Source organism: Euprymna scolopes, chromosome 24 (genome assembly GCF_053919585.1).
Source record: "Euprymna scolopes isolate OS-2025 chromosome 24, ASM5391958v1, whole genome shotgun sequence".
Classification (NCBI taxonomy): domain Eukaryota; kingdom Metazoa; phylum Mollusca; class Cephalopoda; order Sepiida; family Sepiolidae; genus Euprymna; species Euprymna scolopes.
Window position 1 is genome coordinate 82,821,331 of NC_136505.1, and position 25,888 is coordinate 82,847,218.

The 25,888-nt window shown below is 33.9% G+C and overlaps 1 protein-coding gene across 2 annotated transcripts in view; it reads right to left on the reverse strand.

Moving 5' to 3' along the window:
* The window catches only part of LOC145246809 ((E3-independent) E2 ubiquitin-conjugating enzyme UBE2O-like), a 189,766-nt gene that overhangs the window by 44,195 nt on the left and 119,683 nt on the right, over nucleotides 1-25,888 (reverse strand). The window contains exons 4-10 of one of the 2 annotated variants that reach the window (XM_080108627.1): nucleotides 19,375-19,435; nucleotides 13,825-13,989; nucleotides 12,493-12,596; nucleotides 10,716-11,307; nucleotides 8,370-8,472; nucleotides 5,746-5,851; nucleotides 3,596-3,691 (exon numbers count right to left, since the gene is read on the reverse strand). In XM_080108627.1, the coding sequence (XP_079964753.1) occupies nucleotides 3,596-3,691; nucleotides 5,746-5,851; nucleotides 8,370-8,472; nucleotides 10,716-11,307; nucleotides 12,493-12,596; nucleotides 13,825-13,989; nucleotides 19,375-19,435 (1,227 nt within the window). The remainder of the gene's footprint in view (nucleotides 1-3,595; nucleotides 3,692-5,745; nucleotides 5,852-8,369; nucleotides 8,473-10,715; nucleotides 11,308-12,492; nucleotides 12,597-13,824; nucleotides 13,990-19,374; nucleotides 19,436-25,888) is intronic. The other variant, XM_080108628.1, reaches the window with a different exon arrangement.

Consider the following 25,888-nt stretch of genomic DNA (forward strand, 5'->3'; position numbering starts at 1 on the left):
GTACAAATTAGCATGTAGTAAAATATTCAAATTACCCTCGAACCTTATTGTTTCCGATGTTTAAAGTACAAGGTGTACAAGAGGACTTCCTTAAATATGCAAAATGATTGGAATTGAAATGGACATTTTGCAAGATTGTCAAAATGTTCTGCAAATTAAAATCCGGTAAACTTCTAAAAGTTAGTTTTTACATTTTTTTTTTTTTTTTTACTATAAATCTTTAGAAATGCATATCAGTTTTAGCCAAAAGCCACACTTTCTAATCACATTTTACCATTTGCAGTTTACATAAAAATGATCACAAGCTTTATATAAAGTATTTAATATGACGAATATGTAATGCGAGTCTAAAAGACTTAGTTCTGGTGACCTTAGAGGAAGAAGAAAGCTAGACAGTATAGGAAGACATGCAGAAAAGTAGATTTCAATGGCATAGCTACATTAAAAGAATAGATGAGAGTTCTTGGGTTAGTAGATGTAGAACAGTTGAGACAACAGGTTCAGTTCATGGAAAACCAAGACCAAGGAAAACATGAGGAATTGATAAAAATGAACCCGAGGGATAAGAGAGATAAGTAACGAAAGATGGGTTACTTTGGAAATTAATTTCTTAAAGCCATCCAATGCATATCAGCATGTAAAACGGATGTTAAATCAAGTATGATGATATCCCCATGTCAGACTTCCAACTGGAAGAGAGGAAACAGTGTTGCTGCATCAACTTGCCACAAAGCCATAAGATATAGCACCTAATACTAATGACTTATCTCACTGGAGACTCCATTTCTACAACCAGATACTTCATTTAAATCGGGTGTATCCGAAGAACTTTGTGAAACCCCACAGGCTGACACAATACTTGATAAAAACCTATTGGAACTCATTCTTAAACAACAACGTGTACATCCCTATCATTTAAGAAACGGAGATACTTGAACTTGAAACTTTGTATATCATTTCATAACCTTTCCCTGAACTCTTACCACTCGGGATGAATTATTAGCATTGTTACTTTGTGTAAAATCTAAGCAAATTCTCATACTTCTATTTGAGCATGCATACCTGTGATTTTAGATGAATAAATTGTAAAGATTTGGAACACGGAAGACGAATAAGTTAAGGCTTAATTCATCGACAATCACAGGTATGCATGCTATAATAGAAGAATGGGAATTTGCTAAGATTTTACACAAAGTAACAGTTTAATATGACAGTTTACCTTTCTTGTGGTTTCTTAGGATTCCAGGAAAAAAAAATTTGTCTAGTCTGGTGGAATATCTAGCTTAATGCTGTTATTATAAGCAACATCACTTGATGTTGTACCATACCTTATATAAGCCACTGTAGGTTAGCCATTCTCACTCATGTTCTAGAGTGTGTATACTAAATTACCGAATTTCATTAAAATATTTTGAAAAACTAAAAGCTATTCAACTCTGATGTGAAAATATCCCTTAAAAGAAAATGCATTATTATAAGAGAATATTCTTTTCATTGTTTTGACTCTTGAGTATGTGTCCGACACAGTTAATCAATTGAGAACCACATCGCTATCTAAAACACAAGATATATACTAGAGAATCAAAATAATGAAAAGGATATTCTCTTGTCATAGCCCTAATTATAAGACATACAGGACACTTTACAGAACTGTAGCATCTTCCTGTCATCGAAATCATATAGAGCAAGATATGTAAACTAAGACATCCTGTAAAACAGAAACAAAAATAAACCAATAAAAATATTTATCTTTAAATCTACATTCTCCTATTCACAAAAAGTTAAAATTAGTTATAAAAATGTCTTATCAATTATAGATTTAATTGATATTTTCTCTCCATTTTTTTACCAGTTTAAAAACCAAGATGAGAAGTTATTTGCAAGCAGACAATTTCTATTTGAAATTTCAATGTTTATATAAACTATATGATTCTAATTTTATGCCATGCAGACTTATTGTGAAGAAAAATATAAGTTTCAGTGAAAACAAATATCTTCATTTTAAAGATTTTCAAATTTTCTTGCCTTTCGAAATAAACTTTATGAACAGCCAATTTTCAAGATTTAATCATGATTTAGTAAGTTATCTTTTCTTGCCAATTTGAATTTATCTTACATAAACAATCAAAATGGTGGTCATTTACAAAGCCTTTGCCAAAAATGAAAAAGAAACAATTTGTTTGGATTATTCAAATTACTTTTCTCATCTTGGGTATTATTTTCATGTTTCGACTGATATAACCTCAAACCATCTTCAAATGAGTCTTTGAAAATGGTACCCTATACTGAATTTCAAACTACATCCATTACTTAATCGAGGAGTGTAGATTGTTCCAACAGTTATGACTGGGTAGAAGTGTTTATTATTATGGTACTAAACTTCCTAGCCCATTAAAAACAGGCAAAAGTTAAAGCCTGTTGACGTAGAATGAGTGCTTTATGCGAACTTGATAGTTGAATGTGGTTAAAGTTGTGCTCATTTTTATATTAAATACTAATCCCTAACTGTGCATGAAACTTAGTTTCCTATAACAAAGATCTATACAAAATTTCAGCCAGATTGGTTTGCAAGAAAAAGTGAAATGGACAGCAATATTATATAGATTCTTAGTTATCACCTATAGTAAGGATCAAAGCTTCAACATTCAGAATATCACTTAAGACCGATTGTTAATCAAGGTCTTTAAATCACTACATCATGGATCCATGTAGATAATTCCTGTATGAATTTTGGGAGCTTCAATCTAATCTTGTTTAGAGGTGTAGTATTATTACTAGGGCTAGGACAACAGCATATACTTTTCATTGCTTTTACTCTCGAGTATATATCGGACACAGACAAAATCAACAGAGGATCACATCACTCTACATAAAAACTAAGATATCAATGGATATATATCTGAGAATCAAAACAAGAAAAAGAATATGCTGTTGCCATATCCCTACTTATTACTAGGAATAAGTGTGTGTGTGTGTTTGTGTATATATATATATATATATATGACTATTACAAATATAATTTTATAATTAGAATCTATCAAGATAATAAAAAGCTCAATATAGATAGAGCAATTAAAGGAATGGGAAAATTAGAGTATGCAAATAAAATTGAATAGATTCCAATATTTATTGATCCATTAAAAATTCAAACAAGGAATAATAAATAAAAATCCTTAACCCATGGATTTCCAAAAATAATGCTCTTTTCTTCAGAGGATAAATATTAATAAAAAGCCAAAAATACCTAGTTAGCATAAATTTGAACATGTGATATATATATAAGTTATGCATATATATCAATAATGTTTAATCTATTTGTTCACATTGGCCAAAACCTGAAAATAACAATTAAGAGGAAAATAGTTGAATAATCCAAATTATAATTGTCATTGAAAATATTGTTTATTTTCATTAAAAATGGTTTTATTCAATAACAAATCTACATAAAAATCAAAATTGTATTTTCTATATTTTTACTGAGAATTGTTATCTCAAGTGAACGTGCTGAAGTAATTCGCATCTATGAACTTTCAAATCGTATCACTTCATGCAATATGTTGGTTAGTTGTAAGTGAAGGGTTAATGGTCACATTACCCATAATAAGGCAGCATATATTCCTGTGAAGAAGGGAAACCCCTCATGATTAAGTTCTTGAACCAATCGAGGGCAGCCTTAACCAGGGTATACAAACTGAAACACCAAATCAAATTGCCATTTTCGATAAGGTGTGAGGGGAGTGTTTTTACCCTAACAGGTTAAAGACACAACAAAGCAAAACAGTTTCTAGTCATAATACAAAAATTATAATACAAAGAAATTCATAATAGAGATATGGAAACTGTTTGAGAAGATTATATAAAAAGATTAAATGTAAAACGAATATACCACAACACAATCAAATTATTTCATATGGCGACATTTTAATATTTAGTCCTTATTATTAGACTTCCTCAGAAAATTGAACAACAATGTATAACAAAAAAGGGTCAATCATAGTTGAGGCATCCCACAAATCATAAATGACCATGTTGGCTGCACACAATTCTTTTTTAAACTTTCAATTAAATTTTAAATTAAACATATGCAATATTTTTTTAGAAAACGCTTGATTTTGTAAACTTTAGAAATTTATAAAGAAAAATAGATTTTTAATCAAAATCAAAAACTTAAAATCAATCGATAAACAAAAATTTAAACAAAAACATTTAAGTGGTTTAAAAAACGTTTTGTCTTGTAAACTTTGGTATATTAAATATATACTTTACAAGCATAAAATAAAATTTTAATAGTTTTACTTACAAAACATTTCATAATAAACATGCCTTATTTACTTGCATACCCAAGAAGGTAAAATAAGACAGAAGGTTGGCTTTTAATGTAGGGAAAATCCAAATCTCTAAAATTTACAAAACAAAATGTTTTATGAAGAATCTGTGAAAAGCAAGGGTGTTGTTTATGAACCACCTGGAAGAAAAAGAAAATGATGTCAAGCCAATATGTTCCCTTTTGGATGTTTATGATTTTGGGGTGTCTCAAGTATAGTTGATACCAATAATAAGGGTTTATCTTAACGGAAAGAATACCGTGTTGTTCATGTGTGCAAGATGTGTTGTCTTGGATAAAATTTGGATTCGGGTTGATTTTTCACATTATTGGTACACACACACATTTAGCTGTATTGACATAGTGTTTTGCAAGTGTTGTGCATAAATGAAAATGTAGTGTTGTACAAATGTTTTTTGTTATTATCTAAACTCTGCAGCCTATGCTAATTATTCCACCCACCTCAAAAAATAAATTAAAAAAAATTCTTTTTATTTATGCAATTATTCTTTTACCATAATACTTAAAGTTAAATTCAAATTTTGATATATCTTAATTTAAACGCAAAAATAACAAAAACAAAAAACAATTGGGATGCTGAAAATATACACAGTAAAACAATACATTTTATTGTGTTGATTATTTATTTGTAACGTAAATTAAAACAAGATTTGAGGCTATTTATGTTGGTAGTGTAGAAGAAAATGTTTTTTAAGAAAGGTGCATATAAAAAAAAATGGAGAATGAATTTTAAAAAAAAGAAAATTAATAAGACTTATATATAACAGTTTTGTATGCAGATATTTTATAGACAAATTGTAAATGCACTTACAAAATAGTTATTTGCTAAGTTTGGTGCAAAGTTATTAAATTCTATCTTTGATTTCTTGTATAGAAACTTGAAGTGATTTTTTTATTACAGGATTTCAATAATTGCGATTTCAGTAAATTTGTTGGTGAATTTTGATGCATGATAACATTTCTTATTGTTGTTGGTTTGGTTTAAGAAATCACAATTGTAATGTGAAAGAGTTCTGGGGTCCACTACAAGCGGTTAAACTATGAGTGTTCTTTCTGCTTGAAGGTTGAAATGTCTGGCATTATAGAAGCCAGACTAATCCATATTGTTTGTGGACATAGGGGGTGTGAGCTACCTCAGAATACACCCCTCCAAAGATTTATTTCCCCGAAATATCCTTATAGTTTCCTTTTTCTCAGGTTGACCTCCAAGAGGTCTGTCCATTTCCTTTTTCTGTAGGAACGACATATTTCTGTACTTGTTTGAGGGTTGTTCTAGGTCAAACTTTTGTCTTTTTTTTTTTTTTTTTTTTAGATTAAAAAAGATTAATAAAATAAGGGGAAATATTTAAGCCAAATCTAGTTTTATCAAGAAAAATTATTTTGATATAAAATAGACCTACCGATTTGATTTCCCTGCATCGTAAGCCCTCATCCATTTCACCAAACATGTCCTTTCAGCATGGTTACAGCTAATAACAACACCATATACATTGCTTGCTCCAGAATCTAAAAGAAAAAAAACAAAAATAGTAAAAAATGTTGGTTATACATTATGAATAACAAAAGAAATTACATTAAAAAAAACAAAAAAACAAAGCTAATTCAGTTGTTAGAACTAGCTACTGCTATTCTGTTCCTTATAGTTTTCTGTTTCTATGAAATTTGTCAATTATTTTTTATATAGATTTCAAGAAATATTCGTTTGGATCATTTAGATTTTTGAGTGCCATTTTCACTACGTTGCAAGTTACGTCTGCTCTCTGATTTACACTGATGCCTACATGACCAAAAAGCTAGACCAGAACTACCAATCTGCCATCATCAGGTAATGCAACTTTCCCAATTTCATGTGTGTAAGAACTCATATAAAACTCTGGAGTCTAAATGGTTTTACAAATTGTACTCTTTGTTTAATCCCTTGGAGTAGGCTGTTCTTGTTTTATCAGCCATGACATGGTAAGCCTCAGAAAACTTATTTAGAACTGATTATTAATCAATAGCTTGGCACAAATAAAGTGGTTGATTAATAATCATTTTAAAGTGATAAACTCAATAATTAATCTTTCTACATGGAAGAACAATCTATCCATTCGGTTGATCCACAGGAGTAAATTGTTCTCATTCCATTCAGTATCCAGTTCAATATTTTGCATTAGATTCTCAAGTTCAACAAAGACTCATCTAAAGAAGGTTGGGGGTAACATAAGCTGAAATGTTATGGAAATAAAATCCTTTTCTTCAATTTTATTATCAGCTGTAACAATGGTTTAATGTCTATTAAATTATGTTGGTATTTGCTGCTGAAGAATGAAAATTAAAAAAAGATTTCACAAAACAATACTCTTTGGCATTTATATGTATGTAAAGTTCTTGTCTATTTACAAACTTCCAGAGTTTGGAAGATAGACCCCTCTACCTCTCTATATATGTATTCTGAAACTACATTACACAACATATATTAATAAGTATAATGAAAATAATAGTAGAATGAAACAGAAGACATAATGCAACGAGCGGTAGGTGTTAACAGATAAGTTGCATTATGTCTTCTGTTTCATTCTACTGAACCCAAAGTGAATACATCTACCTTACTTTAAAAAAAAAAAAATGCTAGTTTTTATTTTTGGTGTCTTTAAAAAAAAAAAAACAAAAAAAAACGGTCTTCTTGTGACGACGAGCGGTTCTACGCATGCGCCAGATGACGTCATGACCTGATTTACTTTAAATAGTTGAAAAACTGAACAAATTTCATGTACATCGCGTTAGGTCTGTTGATTAGCGTGTTGGTTCATTATCTAAACGTTTTGGGTTTGAATCGTGGTGTGAGATGTCTTTTTTTCTTTTTCAATTTTTCAAATATAAATATTGAACCAGTGTTATTTAAGCCATTTTTCACGTAACGTTCGTTTTTCCGTTTTCTTTTTTTTTCCTTCACTTATCCCCCCCCCCCCAAACACTCGGGTACTCATCGATTTTTTAAATTTTAATATCGAAATAGGCTTATTTAAGCCATTTTTCACGTGTTCGTTTTTCTGTTTTCATCGTTCATTTGCCTTATGTTAGTTTTTTTGTTTTTTTTTCGATGTTTTGAATTCATCAGGCTTATGCGAGAATTTTGTGGTTGTCTCGCGTTTTTATATACGCACCTTCTATTGATTTTTAGTTAGCCAATCAGCTTTCTAGTTTTCACCGCACACTTTCTAATCAGCCAATGAGCAGGCGTTTACAGGACAAAGGCCCAGTTGACCCCTGGTTGACCCATTCCTTTGTGTGTGCTATTTAGCGTATATAGCTAGTGTCCTGACTTGTGTGTGTGTGATAGTTTATGTATATGCATGTTTATTTATTTTTTTTATTATTATTTGTTTATTTTTTCTATTGTTAGTTTTAAAATTATTTTGACTGACTTTGACGTGACTTTGACATATAGATGTTTGATGTTTGAGGTCCAAGTTTTGGACCTGTTCATCATTCCAAGGGAAAATTTTCCTAGACAACTTTGTGGCATGCATGGCCCAGAAACCCAGGAATTTGCACTTCCATTTAGGAGGATAGACAATATAAACTCGACAGCAATGGGCGTCAAGTCTGCTTTTGAATGCGTTTACCGTTTGTGCTTGTACAACTGCATCTGGGAGATCATTTCATGTGTTGACAACCGTCTGTGAGAAGGTCTCTTTGCAGACATCTAGCCTACAGTGTTTTTTTTTTCACGATTTTGAGGCTGTTCCCCTGGTTGTGCTGTTTTCACATGAACATTCAAACTCTTTTCTTGGAGGCATAAGTTTTAGTATTAAGCCCTTCCTAAGTGAATTTTTTTTTTTTTTTTTAGAAAAAAATATTTAATTGATTTTTTTTTATTTAAGTGAAAGCTGTGAATAGAAACTAGGAAAAAATTACTTTGTAATGAAAGATAAAATTGCCAAGGCAGCCCAGTTCCTTACATGTCACTATATTCTACTGCATGCAACTATCTTAGCATCAGATAATATTTAATTGCTACCAAATTTTATGTTGCATTTACCTTTTGCATCCAACACATAATCTCCAGGAAAAAATTCCAATTCATCTAAATGGTGGATCGGAAATAAATCCGGGGATGGAATACCTAATTCCACGGAACCATCCTAAAAAATATAAAATAAAATAAATAAAAATAAAATTTTTTTAAAATAAATATTATGTACATTAATATATTATTTTGTGTGTGTGTGTATATATATATATATATATATATATATATATATATATATATATATATATACACACACACACACACACACAAGATTAATATTAATAAATTCATATTTTAAAATTAGTGCTACCAGACAATGCAGAGTTTTTTCGTCTTTCTCTTCCTTAACATTATAATGAAACACAAACTTGTTTTAAAGTATTCTCAAGCAATGCAGAGTTTCTTGTCTTTCTCAGATATTTGCTTCAATCTATTCCCGAGTGTTGCAGAGTTTTGGGTCTCATTCATAAGATTTGCTATAAATGCATAATTCCAGATTTGCTAGACTTAGTATCTCCATTTTACACACACACAAATAGAAATATTAGTAATGACATAAAAGGTACTAAATACAAACATCTTGGCTGGCAACGAGAGGGACGCGTTGACACATAGAATGTGTACGTAGGAATAATATAGAGTTTTTGTATTATTTTGATGCTACAGACTATGATTCTCATTTTGATTGTTTTATTTGCATTTAAGCTGACAGGTCATCTTCATATGCATTTTTTCAAACTTGATGCCCTCTAGAATCTTTACAAAATTTAAAAGTAAACCTTTTATTCGATTTATTCCAGAGTAGATGTGTAAAAGGTAGATTGTTGTCGTTCTGCCAGCAATAACCTTGTACAAGGGTTAATTGATGTTATTCTTAGTTATTGTTGCTTCAAGTTAGGACCGAATCCATTAAGATTCAGTCTTTAACAATTGTTAATGCAGCGCCTTCTTTTTATTATATTGAACCAGTTGGAGTATAGAGATGTGCGGGGGTTTATAAAGAAAAGTTGTTTTAAAAGATGTCGCACTTTAAAACTCTTTCAGGTTTACTAATTGTTTCTATACATTAATAGAATCATGAAAACTTAACTTTCATTATTTTGATGCTTGTAAACTTCAAACTACTTTAATAAAGTTAACCATTTTATTAAGTTTCCGCTTATGTAGACATGAAAATGCTTTCTTTTTAATAGATTAAAGTAAAATTCTGATAATTATCTTATATATAATGTAGAGTGAGAATTTCCCCTATACCAACCAAAATAAGTTTCTAACCAAAAACTAGACAAGTCAGTAAAATCCGGCAAATATTGGTTTGTGGTGGTTAAAAAAAAAATTACTTTCAATTTTTATTGTTCTTATTCCCTGCTTTTACTTTCTGTTACACACAAAAACTTTGATCTTAATTCTATGTGGTCATGCTACGGCAAAACAAAAAAAAATAAAACCCACAAAACAAGTTGTAGATATAACTTAGTTGTGCTAGGTATTGTAGGGTATGGATGTTATACTGTCATGATTAGGGACTCCTAGCCTTAGTGACAATCTTTTTGTCAGATACAAAGATCCTTCTTCCCTGTAGACTATCTGCAATCTCCCCAAATCAAATTCTAAATGTTCAGTCTTTCTCTCAGGCACTCTCAGCTGATCACCAGAAATGGCCACATCCACCTTTTTCTAAGTTTTTTTTCACAATCCATCCACCAAGAAGCTAACAACTAATTGTTAGGACACCATATTGTCTAAGAAATTCAATGGATTCACTGGCCTTTCTACTGTCGTTCACTTTCTACTTCATTTTTTTGCAGTCGCAGCTTAGCAGTTCAGAGTATCACTCAAGCACACTAATTTTAGCTTAAGACCTCAAAGTTTCTTTACATATGTTTAGATAATGTTTATCATAGTTGGTTTGAGGTATTTGCTTTTTTTATTCTTTAAACATTCCCTCTCAAATTTGAAACCATGTTGACTTAGTACAATTTCTTTTAATAATACGACTGTCTTCCACTCAAAAGATATGGTCTTATACAGGTTATCAATTGAAAAAGTAAACTACATATGTAAATATGTAAATTAGCACATACAAATTATAAACATTATGCATTCATTTACTGGTGAGATAAACTCTCCTCAATGTTCACAATATCCATATTTTCACAGGCCCCTGGACAAATTAACATACATGATTTAATAACTGCTTCTTAAAAAACTTTTTTGAACTCCACAGAAAAGTCATCCACTGACCAAGCAGAGCAAAATTCATATGATAATTAACAAAGCAAAGCAAAATTCATATGATAATTAACAAAGCAAAGCAAAATTCATATGATAATTAACAAAGCAGGAAACACTTACTTGCCACATTACATTAACCCTCGAGAAAGTATAACAGACTTCAACAGGCACTTTTTCTCCCGGTTTCAATTCTCTTTCAGGCAAAGTCATTTTCTGGCGAGCTTTTCTACCACGCACTTTTTTCATCAGTTGTGTTTTAAGAGTGGGACCCCGATGAGTCGGCTTTTTTCGCTGTAACGAAGAAGTGGAAGCATTGGAATGGCCGGAGGTAGCAGATGCCTTATCGGATTCGTCATCATCATCCAACTCTTCATATTCTTCAAGGTTCTCTATTTCATCAATGTTAGTGATCTTACTCAGAGATTTCTCAGGCTTATCATCATTCTGATCTTTCCCTGTGACCATCTCTGTTCCATTTATACAACTGTCTGCCCCCTCCACTTCCATATGCCCCCCAGTGGCTTTACTGCCGTTCCTAGCGTCAGTGAAGCCATTTGTTAATCCGGAGCAAGATCGTCCCCCATTCGGCACATTTTGTGGAGTGTGATGTTTTGGTTGGTGATCAAAAATAGCATCAGTATCTTTGATTATATAATAAGCTTTATCTCCAATTTGAATGGAGCTGTGATGAAACCAATCTAACTTTTTCATTCTGAAAAAATAAAACAATTTATTACTTTACAGATGTGAATTAAATAAAAATGGAAAAATCGACTTACACAAAATGTAAAAGACAAAAAAATCAAAAACATCTTTGACTAATATTGTAACATTCTTCAATCCCAGCAAGTTATCTGAATGGTAACTTACCACAGATAGCGGAAGTCTTGCTGTACAGATAACACATAGCAGTAGTTTGTTCTTCCTCTCCTTTTTCATTGTTATCATTTTTTTCTTTATTCTTAATAGCATAGGATATAATAAAATGTATTAACTAATGACAGCACATGATCATATGAGACTTAATAATGCTTTCTGGGTTTTTCTTTTTCAGTAGACATAATATCTCAAAACAACTCCTTTAGAGGAGAGGGATCAGCTGTCCCAAACCTGACTGCTATTTCCTGCAGTTCAAATAAAATAAAACATTTTACTTGTATCATGCAATATCATGGTATATAGTGCTAGTTCTAATCTTAATTTCTAATGGAATTTTCCACTTTTTCTTTATGTGGAAACTTCCATTTTTTACCAGTTTTATACATGTGCGTCTAAATATTACTATAATATTTTGATTCATTTATTAATATCACAATAGCAAGAATATTTTGGATTACTCTTATACAAGATTATAGAGAGAAGTGATAGTCAGAGAGAGGGTGTGCAGAAGGAGAATAGCGGAAGATAATTAAATAGAATGTAAGGAGGAAGAAAGTAGTAAAGGGACAAGGTGGAGTGACATGTTGATTGGTTTAATCAAAATCTGAATGAAAGGAGTGGGTAGGTCAGTGTGAAATATTGTTGAGTATGTTTACTTATACAAATATTAACTAAACAAAGATTTTATATAGAGGACTTTAGATAGAGTTGTAAATAGGATATCAACTAGACAAGTCATGAGTTGAGTATGGAGATAATTTTTCTGGAAAATAAACATGTTTTTGTGAGGATACAGCAGTAGAACTTATGCAGAAATTATTTCAAAAGACATTGCTAGATCTTTGTTTTGTGTTGATTAGATACTGGCCATAAATGGCAGATCAAATAATTTTGATACAAAAAAAAAAAAAAAAAAAATTCACGTTATTTTTCAATCAAATTTTATAACTGAATGCATCTTAATTAGTGTTATGACTAATAATAATGAACAATTTTGAGCAATGAAAACAATACAAACCTTAAGAGATCATCTTTTTTAACAATTGAAGGTGGTGCCTCAGTACTGGATGCATTTTTGAAACCACAACAGGACCAATGAACTTCAACATCTTTGGTTTTTACCTTGAAATAAGCAACAAGAAAAATAATCAAATGAAATTCTTTTTAGATTAATAAAAGTTAAATAAAACTTAATCCTAGGAAATCAATTTCATGATTCAATGTTGGCGGTTTTTTAAAATCACACCATAAAAAACAAAAACAAACAAAAAAGCAAGGTCAATTTATTTTTTAAAACAAGTTATTGTTTTTTTTTGTTTAAGAGGGGAAGTCTTTCAATCATCATAAATTGTTAGAATCAGGAGACATTTAGTTAACTTTTGTCATTTTTAAATTTCTACTGAAATATTTCACTTATTACATAATACAAATACAGGCGTCATCTTGCTTCTCTTTGTAGGAAACAATAACATGAAACTATTTTGACAGTTTTGTTTTGTCATATCAAGTCAGTTTTAAGTTATGTGATACTGAATCACATTATTTTGGTTTGTCGCATTTGAGATTCAATCTCTGGTTCTGCCTTTTACAATATTCACAGCAAGAACTATTCTTACCACTACCGCAAAGAACTTTCCTTTTTTTCATGTACCTAACATCAAGCGGAATTTCCATAAACAGTTTTTTTTTTTCCATAAACAGAGCTTTGTTCCAAGAACTTCCCATCTGTGTCAGAAGATTTCTTTTAACGGTAGCTCTCAGTAGAAAATGATACTCAAATCAAAAATTAAAAACAATTAACTATCTTAAGAGTTTTAAATACTTGCTGCCTTTAAAAATGGCTTTCCTTTACACCTTCAGGATGTAATCTTTTATAAAAGGTGGTCATTGAGTTTTGACTGTGCATAATGCCATATTTCATTCTAGAAATAAAGAGCAGATATACATATATATTTTATTAAAATATATTAACTTTCATTAATTAACAATTAATACTGAAAATTTCATTGAGATTAAACAATTCTGACTTTTGGTGGTGTTTTCCTCCCTAATTAGGGTGTATTCATTTTTGAGTTAAAAAATGAACTACTTTCACTTAAATTACCTATTCCTGATTCATATTCCTATCTGAGGAGATTGGTTTGCAGAATTATAAACTGATTAATGTTGTGGATACTCAGTGTGCCTGTGTTCATTCATTCAGCTAGTTACTAACCACTAATGAATTTCAAGATGGTGGCCCAGTTCACCGAAGAGATGATCAAAGAATGTAGCATTTGTGCAGATTAAAGATAAAAATGCAAATATAATCATGGATACCAAACAAAAGAAAACATCATTATTTCAGTACCTCTTCAACAACCACAACCACGTTCATATTCATACGCTGTTTGCTATTTGCATTTGTCTTATTGTAAAGTTGTGTGCTATGGATCCATTCAACATCGCGTAAGTCACCCATCACGCCACGCAGTTGCTGTCCAGGGTAGTAAAAGCGATTTACAAATTCTGTATGCTGAAGAAAAAAAAGAAAAAGGCATTAAATAATAAAATAATATAAGTTAGAATTAAAAACATCAATCTCAGCAACAATAATCTATATATATAAAAGGCAAAATGTAGGGAGTTAATGGTCTCCGTCACATAGGATAGAATTAGCTGCAAAGTTCTTGGCAAATAGTTTGGCCTTGTCTGATGCTGACGAGATGACCTCAGGTCCATTGATAATGGTTGGGATAGAACGCACACTTCTGTTCAGGATCCTATTTGTTATTTGCCAAAATTGGTGGGAACCAAGCCGCTGGTCAGCTACTTTGGATTTAACGGACTGAGCATATAGCTCTCTTGAATTTTTTATTACTCTTTTACAGTGGTTGCTGGCAGTCCTGAAAGCAGCTTTAGTCTCAGTGCATCTATTACGTTGGTAGCTATGGAAAAAGTGATTTCTGTGCGCGATGGCAGCAGCACATTCTGAGGAGAACCATGGCTGGCTGTTAGGTTTTTGTTGGAATTTTTTAGATGGTATGAATGGGTCTATGCCTACAATTAACCATTCAGTTAGGTCTGATACTATAGAGGACATATACTTTTTAAACATGGAATGCAGAAGTAGGTCAGATATGAATGTATGGTAGCTATCCTAGTCAGCCATGGAGTATCGGTATACAGTACTGTGGCGAGGTACGTCTGGGGACTTATTAGATTTCATTTTTATCTTAACTGATACAACAGAGTGGTCGGAGGATTCTAGAGAAAGAATTGAACATGAACATAGCTCAGGGGAAGTTGTGATAAAAAGGTCTAGAAGGCTTGCATATTGACAGGTAGTATTGGGCACACGGGTGGGCTCGCGAACAATTTGAGTGAGGTCATAGGAAATGGCAAAATCATAACAGAACCTCCCCTCATCTGTCTTATTTGAGTGGGTCAGCCATTCCACGCTATAGACATTGAAGTCACCACAGATGTGAATGTTAGCCAAGGGATGTGCAGACAGGATGTGGTCTATTTTCTCAGATATACTCTGAAAAATAGTAACTCCGCTGTTATGGGTCCAATAGAGGGAAATATAAATGTGGTGGTGTAAGCAAGTGCAACCCGGAAGCACATATAAGGTAAATTAGGGTCTTCTTTGGAGATATCCCTGTCACATGGGAAGCCATCTTTAATGTAGGCACATATTCCATGCCCATGGCGATCTTGGGGGTCAGATTTAGATGTTAAGTTAGAGTATCCGTTAATTATGAACTCATCTAGGGAAGTGGTCGGCCCTATTCCAGTTTCACTTAGAAAGAATATGTCTTGTTTCATCTGTAATTGGGTTTCAACCTCTGGAAGTTTGGAATGTAGACCCCTGATATTGGAGAAGGAGATATGGTAGTAGAGGTCTATGTTGGAGGATGGGGTTCTAGGTTTATTTGTGTTTTTTTTCTGGAGATATTTCATGCTGAGGTTTTGGGATTTGTGGAATAGGTCGGCATATTTGGTTAGAGCAGGATAGAGAGGAAAAGTAAGAGAAAAGGACAGGAAATTTTTTTTTCTTTTTTTTTTGTAGCACATAAGGTAAATCCGTAACAATTACCCACTAGTATGGCATCGTGAGGCCCCATCAGAGACTACTGCATGGTCCAGAATCCATTCACCAAATGGCAATACAGCAGCCACAGTACTTTGCACCTGCTGTTTAAAGTTTGGTTTATTTATGGATATGCATGATGGTGGCTACTGCCTTCTGTCAGTGCCACATCTGTAGGAGTTAAGTTTTTTTTTTTTTTTTTTTTTAAGATTTGTTATAGTTTATCGTTTTTTTAAATTGTTTTGCTTTAACCCCTCACCCCCCACCCAACACACACACACCTCAAATTTTTTGTTTTTGTATGTTCGCTGTTTTTGTTAACATTTTTTTTTTTTTAAATATTGAAATAGCCCATTTTGATTTATCTCCTCCCCAACACACACACCTCCAAACACCCGGGCAGCGCAGGGCACCCCCGCTAGTTAAAAATAAAGGTTGCAATTTTTATTGCTCTTTTTGAGATTTGAACACACATGGCCTTGACAAAATGAGTAAGTGAATACAACTATCCTTTTGAATGGGTCAAATGGATTTGAGACACCCTAGAAAGGGCAAAGTTATAAATGTGCATATACAACATGGTTTTGTTCATAATTCAACCGGAAGTTAAAATTTTTTTTTTTTTTTTTTAAATTGGAGTTAAGGTAAATTGTATCCTTTGGTTGTGGCTTATTCTAGACTGCCTCAAATCCATTTCATCGATAAAATTGTTACAGCAGCTTTATTTGTTTACCAATAATGTCAAAATTGAATAATTAAAAATATTATTCTTGTGACTGTGAGAAAGTTCTATGAATAAATGGACTAAAATGCTGCAGTAATATTTAAATGTGGGCATGTAGAACTAATGTTAAAAAAAGAATTTTCCAGCAGCAATTTTTCTAATAATTTATAAAATACAAAGATTATTTATAAGGACATTTTATTATACAGACATTCTTTATTATAAAAAATTATTTGCAAAATGTTTTGCTTTGTATGCTTTGGAGATTTATAAAAAAATAAATACATATTTATAAAGTTTTAAACAAAATACATAAACAAATGAAACAATTATTTTTAAAAAAATTAAAAGATCTTTTGCAGAAATGTTTTCTAAAAATATTTGTTTAAATATTAAAATTTTTGTTATGAAAACTTTTTTTTCCATAAAGCCAGAAGTGTAAAAAAAAAAAAAAAAAAAAAAAAAAAAATTAATATCAAAACAAAATGCATCTTTTTGGTCATTGATCATACTGTTGTGCCTCAAAGCCATTTGATCTCTTTCAACTTTGAAAAATGAAACTATTACATATTGCAAGTTAGTAAAAATTGTTTGTCCATAATATTGAAAATATTCAATTATGAAAAAGAAAGACAAAAAAATTTACGAGATCTGTGTGTGTGCGTGTGTGTGTCATCCATTTTACAACAGCTTTGACAAATTGATTTCCAAACTAACCTACCTCTGGCAAGGTTCTTATCTATTCTTCTTTCACAATACAGGGGTGTAAGTGGCCAATGGTAAAAGATGCTGAAATTAAGAATTTCCCAACCTAATGGACTACAACATTTCCTGTATGCAGGTGTCTGTGTGCATGTAGAAAGAGAATAGCACAAAAAAAATTTTCTCCTAAAAGACTAATCAGTTTCAACTAAGTAAAAGTTAAAAGATATTATGTGGGAAAAAACAGAAAGTCATACTTTGATGAAACAAAGTTATCCATCATGAATGGCTTGAAGTCTTAGACTTTATAACAAAATTAGCATTTTCAAGTTTTAGAGAGAATGATCATAAGGAAAAAATAAAAAGTGGATTTCAATCAAAAAGTTCACATCTACGAGAAGGTATAACAACTAAAATGGCAATTTACTTTTTTGAATTTTAAAAAATGTGGACAACTCAGATTCCTAACAACATTTTTAAGCATCTCTTGTCCTGTTCATTTGTGTGCAGGTTTTAATTATTTTTATGGCATAAGAAATTTTATACAGATTATCAAAAGGGTGGAATGGGGGAAAGATTCATATATCTTTTTCTGAGAAAAACTTCAAAGAAGTTTTACCTCTGATTTTATTAATGTGATCTAAACCATAGTTAATGATGTTGAAGTTTCCGAAAATTGGATTTTTAAGACTTTTTAATGTCACAAAATTAATACTTTTTTTTAAGCCCATAGCTTCAATCCTGTAAAGATGTATTTTCATTACAGATGTATGATTTGATGGATTTGAAGTGTTTGGTGACCCAACCTCTTGAACAATTTTAAAGTGGTTCTTGAAAATGGAAAATGTTTAACGATGCTAAACTTTCAAAAGTGTAATCTATTCCATAATAAAAGTATTAAAAAATGTAATTTTTCATATATTGTTAAACTATGTAGAAAATGTGAAAATTCCATTAGAAGTTAAAAACTAAATGATGTCATGAATAGGACTTAAAAGTGACTCAAGTGGAATAGAAAAGAAGACAGCAATATCTTCCTTTTTGATTGGCTGATTAAATTTGGGTGTGTTTTTCAAAGCTACTCCTCTTCCAAAGCGAGTAGAATACATAACTGTAATTTAATAGTAAAAAAAAAAAAAATTGATAATATTGTTGACATTTTTTTTAATTGTTATCCTATTACTAAATCAAGGGAAAGAGACATTTCTCTTGCTATATATCCATTAAGACTATGACGACGTTTTAACAGAAAAAAAAATTTAAAAAAAAGAGAAAGAATGTTGACAATATCTATTGAGCCAACTACTTACACATCATCAAGACTACAGCTATTTTCTGTCAATAAGATGAGGACAGTCTGTCTGATGTGTTTAAGAAATTGGCCACAAGGTTAAAATGGCTTATTAGTGCCATTACACTTGAACAGAAATTTAAATTAATATATAAAAATATATAATATATAAATATATAATATATATATAAATATATAATATATATATATAAATATATAATATATATATATAAATATATAATATATATATATAAATATATAATATATATATATAAATATATAATATATATATATAAATATATAATATATATATATAAATATATAATATATATATATAAATATATAATATATATATAAATATATAATATATATATATAAATATATATATATAAATATATAATATATATATATAAATATATAATATATATATATAAATATATAATATATATATATAAATATATAATATATATATATAAATATATAATATATATATATAAATATATAATATATATATAAATATATAAATGCAAGTAAAAACACTGAAACATCATGTTTCTGAATTCTTTTAGATGAGAATTAGTTATTTGTATTACTTGGAATCTTCGGACTACTGTTCTCATCTTAAGTGTCTGTAAGGACCCATGGCACAATGGTTAGAGTACTTGGAAAAATCAATTGTAAAAGTGACCTTCTCCTCAGAGTGGGCGACCGAAAAATACAATTGCAAATTACTTAGGACCTCTATCCAGTTTTGGCTGACAGAACAAGTGAAGTAAATAAAGGGTTCAATTCGAAATTCCATCCAATTTCAGAGTTTGACAAGATACACATGAAGAAAGTTGGATGTTACATAGAGCGTAACGTTGTGAAAATGACATTCAAGATGAGAACTGTAGTCCAAAGATTCCAAATAATATGACTGGAACACCAATTGGAAGTTTACTTTATTCCATTGTTAATAAACAGAAAAATACTACGAACGCATGAAATACTAATAAAAAGGTGTGTATGTGTGTGTGGGAGGGAGGGGGTCTCGATAGTTTATGAAATGCATACAAGAGGGATAAATCTACTTAATTTCAGGTGTACATATGTAAATTTTACTAACCTTGCCACGTTTTTCGTTGAGATCTTCAAAACTAATAATGTCAACATCTTGAATTTCACACCTGGTGGAAGAAAAAGTAATTAAATATAAAACTTGGTTTTTAATAAAAATATTAAATACATGCAATGTTTACAAAATAAAGATAGTCTATATATAGAAAACTTGATGTGACTGTATGAGGTTTGTATATTCCCTATAGAAAGAAAGGTTAGAGAGTCTACATAAAATCTAAAAGTGTATTCTTACATAAACAATACCTGGAAAAAAAAATATTCTCAAAATTAAGTGCACCCCTTAAGGGGACTATGAGGGCATAACATCTTTTGAAACTTTAAATGTATCATATTTTGATAAAATTATATCGTACTGCATAATATGTATAAAATTCTTGAGAAAAAAAAATGGAAGTAGTCCTGAATCTATACGTAGCCCCACCTGTAAGTGACCAATGGAAACAGAACTCCTATAAAATTACAAATAAAATTTAAAACATAAGATATCAATTCAGAATTTTCCAGCATTTCAGTTTAGGGAGCTAAACAACAGACGATAAGACATTTGTAATATAGTGTTATGAGCATAACAAAAAGTACAGAGCAGTGATAGGCTTAGGGACAAACAAATCCAACTTGCCTCCTCTCTTGAGGCTTGCATTCACGAACATCCGTGAGCTTAGAACTAATTTAGCTGATGTTGAAGCATTTCTCCTAACAAATACCCTGGATATCTTAGCACTAAGTGAGACTAACCTACACTCCTCCATCCCCTCTAACTACTTTAACATGCCTGGATACCTCCCACTCTGCCGTAAGGACTGACAGACATATGCACAAACTTAGAGTCTACATTCGTAACACCCTCCCCCTGACTAGAGAAACAAACCTAGAATCGGACGATCAAGCCTTTATGTACTTTAGACTAAACATGCAACACACCATTAGCTACTTTTATTTTCTCTACCGCTCTCCCTCGACCCAGGACTGCACCATAATAAACAAAGTCTCTGACAGCATAGACACAGCACTCTCCCTCGACACTAGCGCACAAGTACATGTATTTGGTGACTTTAATGTCACCAACAAAAACTGGCTTGGATTCTCTACTTACACAGATGCAGCGTGCAGCTCAACACATAGCTTCGCTATATCTCACTCCCTATCACAAATGGTTACGTTTCCAACCCATTTCCCTGACCAGCAAGAACACGCATCACTTCTATATCTGTTTCTGACTACAGTTCCCGATGATTGTATAACAAATGCTGACAGCCCACTCGGGAATGCTGATCATGCAGTGATAATGGTCGAAATCACCCTAAACTCTAGACCTGAAACTGAAGAGCCAGTGCTCAAAACAACGAGATATTATAAAAAGGCTGACTGGGAAGCCATCAGAGATTTTATCAGAGATGCCCCACGGGGAAATATTTTTCCTCTCCCTGCTAAACAGTGTGCAAATGAGACCATTAAATAGTTCAAAACAGCAATCGAAGCGCATGTTCCCATGCGGAAATTTTATAGTAAGCCCCACTCTCCCCAATGGTTTACTACTACTTGCGCAACTGCCATTGCTCAAAGGCAGCATGCATTCCGCAGGTTTAACCGACATAAGTCCAGTTCAAACAGACAGAAGTACATAGAAGCTAGAAGTAACGTTAAGAAAGAAATAGCGACAGCTGAGAGAGAATTTACTGAAACCACTAAAAAATGCATCGAAGCGCAAAAATTAGGAACTCGTGACTTCTGGAAAATCTACAACAGTGTAGTAAATAATGGGCAATCAACAATTCCCCCACTAACCAACAATCACGAGGTTCTTTGCTCAGCAACCGACAAGGCTAATATGCTTGCCAGCCGGTTTGCCTCGAACTCCACACTGGACCCTTCCAACCACCCACTGCCTGACTTTCCTTTGCGGACAGACGCCACGCTAGACGATCTAAAAATCACCCCTGCTCAGGTACACGCTATCATAAAAAACCTTGACACCTCAAAAGCATGTGGACCCGATCTCATCCCAGCTGTGTTATTAAAAAAGTGCTCAGCCGAAGTAGCTCCAGTTCTCTCCAAACTCTACAACAAATGCCTTAATAAATTTTGCTTTCCGGGCTGTTGGAAAACTGCTTCTGTGGTACCAATATTCAAGAAAGAACTGAACCAGCAAATTATTGCCTCATTAGCCTCCTCCCACTTTTCGCCAAAATATTTGAGACCTTAATTAACCATGCTCTAGTCCAGCACCTTACAGATGTTAAACTTCTGACTGACAAACAATATGCATTTAGACAAGCCCATTCCATAACAGACATCCTCATTGTAATCTCTGAGCGTATATACCATTCACTGGACAAAGTGGGGGAGGCCAGAGCGGTAGCTCTAGATATATTTAAGGCTTTTGACAGGGTATGGCATGAGGGTCTCCTCAGGAAAATTAGATCATACGGTATCACTGGTAGAATACTAAACACAATTAAATCCTTCTTAGATAAGAGAAAAATCCAGGTTGTCCTCGACGGTTGTACATCTAAACAATATGATATAAATGTGAGAGTGCCTCAGGGGTCTATCCTTGGACCTCTATTGTTCCTAATATTTATTAATGATCTCCACGACAAAATTGCCTCTGAGATGGGTATATATGCTGATGACACCACACTATAACAGGCATGACAGGAAAACAAATGAACACATATCTAAAGAAATGGCAAAATCACTAGAGGATGACCTCTAATCTGTAGTGGAATGGGGACATAAATGGATGGTCACATTCAATGCTGCCAAGACTTTTTTTTTTTTTTTTTTTTTTTTTATTATTACATTTTCACCCCAAACAAGGCACATTGCCACTTTGGTGTAGGGGGCTACTATCAGGGGAAACATCTACTGGGGTACTATGTAGGGATTAGGGCAGCGAGATGTTGGTTCACGTTGCACTTGAACTTATGCATGTCAGTACAGTTGGGGAAGCAGTGACCTGGAATGGAATTCCAAAGTCTAGCTGTTCTGGGGAAGAAACTACTGGAGTAGAAAGATCTTTTACATCTAGGGATCTCTACAGTGTGGGGGTGGGATTTTGTAGCTTGTCGGGTCTGTTGAGAGTGTTCACGTCATGGGGGCACAAGTGCTTGCAGTTCTTCAGAGCATTCGCCATTATAATACTTGTAGAACAGGCAGAGGGATGCAACGTTTCGATGATGGGACAGAGGCTGAAGTTTAGATGCCAGTTTAGGGCCTATCAGATTTGCGACTCTCTTTTGAACCCTGTCAAGGAGCGAGAGACTAGTAGCCGATGCACCGGCCCAAATATGACAGCAATACTCCATACATGGGCGAATAGTGGCCTTATAGAGGTACAGGATACTTTCGGGTGTTAGAAGTTTTCTAGCACGGTAGAGAGAGCCCACCTTCCTTGCAGCGGCCCTGGCAATGCCCTCGATGTAATTGTTCCAACTCATGTTTCCTGTGAACGTTAAGCCAAGGAGCTTGAGAGACGTACTCTCAGATAAAGAGTCGTTGGCCATTGCTATAGGTGGTAGAGAAGGTTTCTTGTAATTATTGAATGAAACCAGTTTTGTCTTGGTGGCATTGAACGTTACCATCCATTTTTGTCCCCATTCCACTACTGATTGGAGGTCATCCTCTAGTGTTTCTGCCATTACTTTAGATATATGTTCATTTGTTTTCCTGTCGTGCCTGCTATAGAGTGTGGTGTCATCAGCATATATACCCATCTCAGAGGCAATTTTGTCGGGGAGGTCATTTATGAATATCAGGAACAGCAGAGGTCCAAGGATAGATCCCTGGGGCACTCCCGCATTTATATCATATTGTTTAGATGTATGACCGTCGAGGATAACCTGGATTTTTCTCTTATCTAAGAAGGATTTAATTATGTTAAGTATTCTACCAGTGATACCGTAAGATCTAATCTTCCTGAGGAGACCCTCATGCTATACCCTGTCAAAAGCCTTAGATATATCTAGAGCTACTGCTCTGCCCTCTCCCGCTTTGTCCAGTGAATGGTATATGCGTTCAGAGATTACAGTGAGGATGTCTGCCGTGGAACAGGCTTGTCTAAATCCATATTGATGGTCGGTCAGAAGTTTAGCATCTGTAAGGTGCTGGACTAGAGCATGGTTAATTAAGGTCTCAAATATTTTGGCAAAAAGTGGGAGGAGGCTAATAGGGCGATAATTTAATGGGTCAGTTCTTTCGTCAGAATTCTTGACTACTGGTACTACAGAAGCAGTTTTCCAACAGCTCGGAAAGCAAGATTCATTAAGGCATTTGTTGTAGAGTTTGGAGAGAACTGGAGCTACTTCGGCTGAGCACTTTTTTAATAGCACAGCTGGGATGAGGTCGGGTCCACATGCTTTGGAAGTGTCAAGGTTTTTTATGATAGCATGCACCTGAGCAGGGGTGATTTTCAGATCGTCTAGCGTGGTGTCTGTCCGCATAGGAAATTGAGGTAGGGGGTGGTTTAGAGGGTCCAGTGTGGAGTTTGAGGCAAATCGACTGGCAAGAATGTTAGCCTTCTCGGTTGCTGAGCAAAGAACCTCGTGATTGTTAGTTAGTGGGGGAATTGTTGATTGCCCATTATTTACTACACTGTTGTAGATTTTCCAGAAGTCACGAGTTCCTAATTTTTGTGCTTCGATGCGTTTTTTAGTGGTTTCCGTAAATTCCCTCTTAGCTGTCGCTATTTCTTTCTTAACGTTACTTCTAGCTTCTATGTACTTCTGTCTGTTTGAACTGGACTTATGTCGGTTAAACCTGCGGAATGCATGCTGCCTTTGAGCAATGGCAGTTGCGCAAGTCGAAGTAAACCATTGGGGAGAGTGGGGCTTACTATAGAATTTCCGCATGGGAACATGCGCTTCGATTGCAGTTTTGAACCATTCAGTGGTCTCGGTTGCACACTGTTCAGCAGGAAGAGAAAAAATATTTCCCCATGGGGCGTCTCTGATAAGATCTCTGATAGCTTCCCAGTCAGCCTTTTTATAATATCTCGTTGTTTTGAGCACTGGCTCTTCAGTTTTGGGTCTAGAGTTTAGGGCGATTTCAACCATTATCATGATCAGCGTTCCCAAGTGGGCTGTCGGCTTTCGTTACACAATCATCAGGAACTGTGGTCAAAAACAGATCTAATAGTGATGCGTGTTGTTCTTCCTGATCAGGGAAGCGGGTTGGAAAAGTAACAATTTGCGATAGGGAGTGAGATACAGAGAAGCTATGAGTTGCGCTGCCTGCTGCATCTGTGTAAGTAGAGAATCCAAGCCAGTTTTTGTGATGGACATTAAAGTCGCCAAATACATGTACTTGTGCGCTAGTGTCGAAGGAGAGTGCTGTGTCTATGCTGTCAGATACTTTGTTTATTATGGTGCAGTCTTGGGTCGAGGGAGAGCGGTAGAGAAAGTAAAAGTAGCTAATGTTGTGTTGCATGATTAGTCTAAAACACATAAAGGCTTGATCATCCGTTTCTAGGTGTGTTTCTCTAGTCAAGGGAAGGGTATTACGAATGTAAACTCCAAGTCCGTGCATATGTCTGTCAGAGTCCTTACGGCAGAGTGGGAGATATCCAGGCATGTTAAAGTAGTTAGAGGGGATGGAGGAGTGTAGGTTAGTCTCACTTAGTGCTAAGATATCCGGGGTATTTGTTAGGAGAAATGCTTCGACATCAGCTAAATTAGTTCTAAGCCCACGGATATTTGTGAATGCAAGCCTCAAGGGAGGAGGCAAGTTGGATTTGTTTGACCCTAAGCCTGGTTTAAGTTTATTTTTAGATTGTACTGTCATGTTTTTTAACGAGTTTCAGTTGGGTTAGGGGAAGCCGAACAGGAGGTTATGCAGAATATCACACATGCATCACAAGTAAACCATCAGCTGACCCTCCATCAACTAGGACTGTGGCCTCAGGAAAGCCCACCGGGGATGAGTGCAGGGCTCTTTCCATGCGTGCCATGGCACTGCAAACAACCCGATATTATTCAACTGTTGATGGAGCAGCCGCTCTAAGCGCTACCAAAGTGTTAGGGCTCCTGTACTACCAGTCGGAAACAGCAGCCAGTAACTGTCAAGCCAGTACCCTCAACCCATCAGAGGAAGGTCAACCCAATCTAATTGCTCAGGCATATGTGGTACTCAAGCATTCGCAAGCGCCCAGCTTTAGGGGTGGGGTGTGTCGGGAGTGGGGAAACGGCGTTCATTGCCCTAGACAAGAAACAAGATCTACCACCGGGTGTTTCTGTCGAATCACTGTGATAGTATCTCTGCGCCTGACTAATAGGCAAAGAAGGAGTATGGAAGCCGGGCGATAGGCAGGACCTATCTACTCCTTAAGCATTTTAGGTTTGCAAACCGGTAATTTGATTGAGTCACCAGCTCTAGGAAGGTTGTCATCCAAGACTGAAGAGGCCTCCCTCCTCTTTGGTTTAGTTTCAGAGTTTTCCTTCTCCTAGACGGATGATCTGGAAAGATCTACTGGGTCCGTCACCACTGAGAGGGTTTGCTCCGCG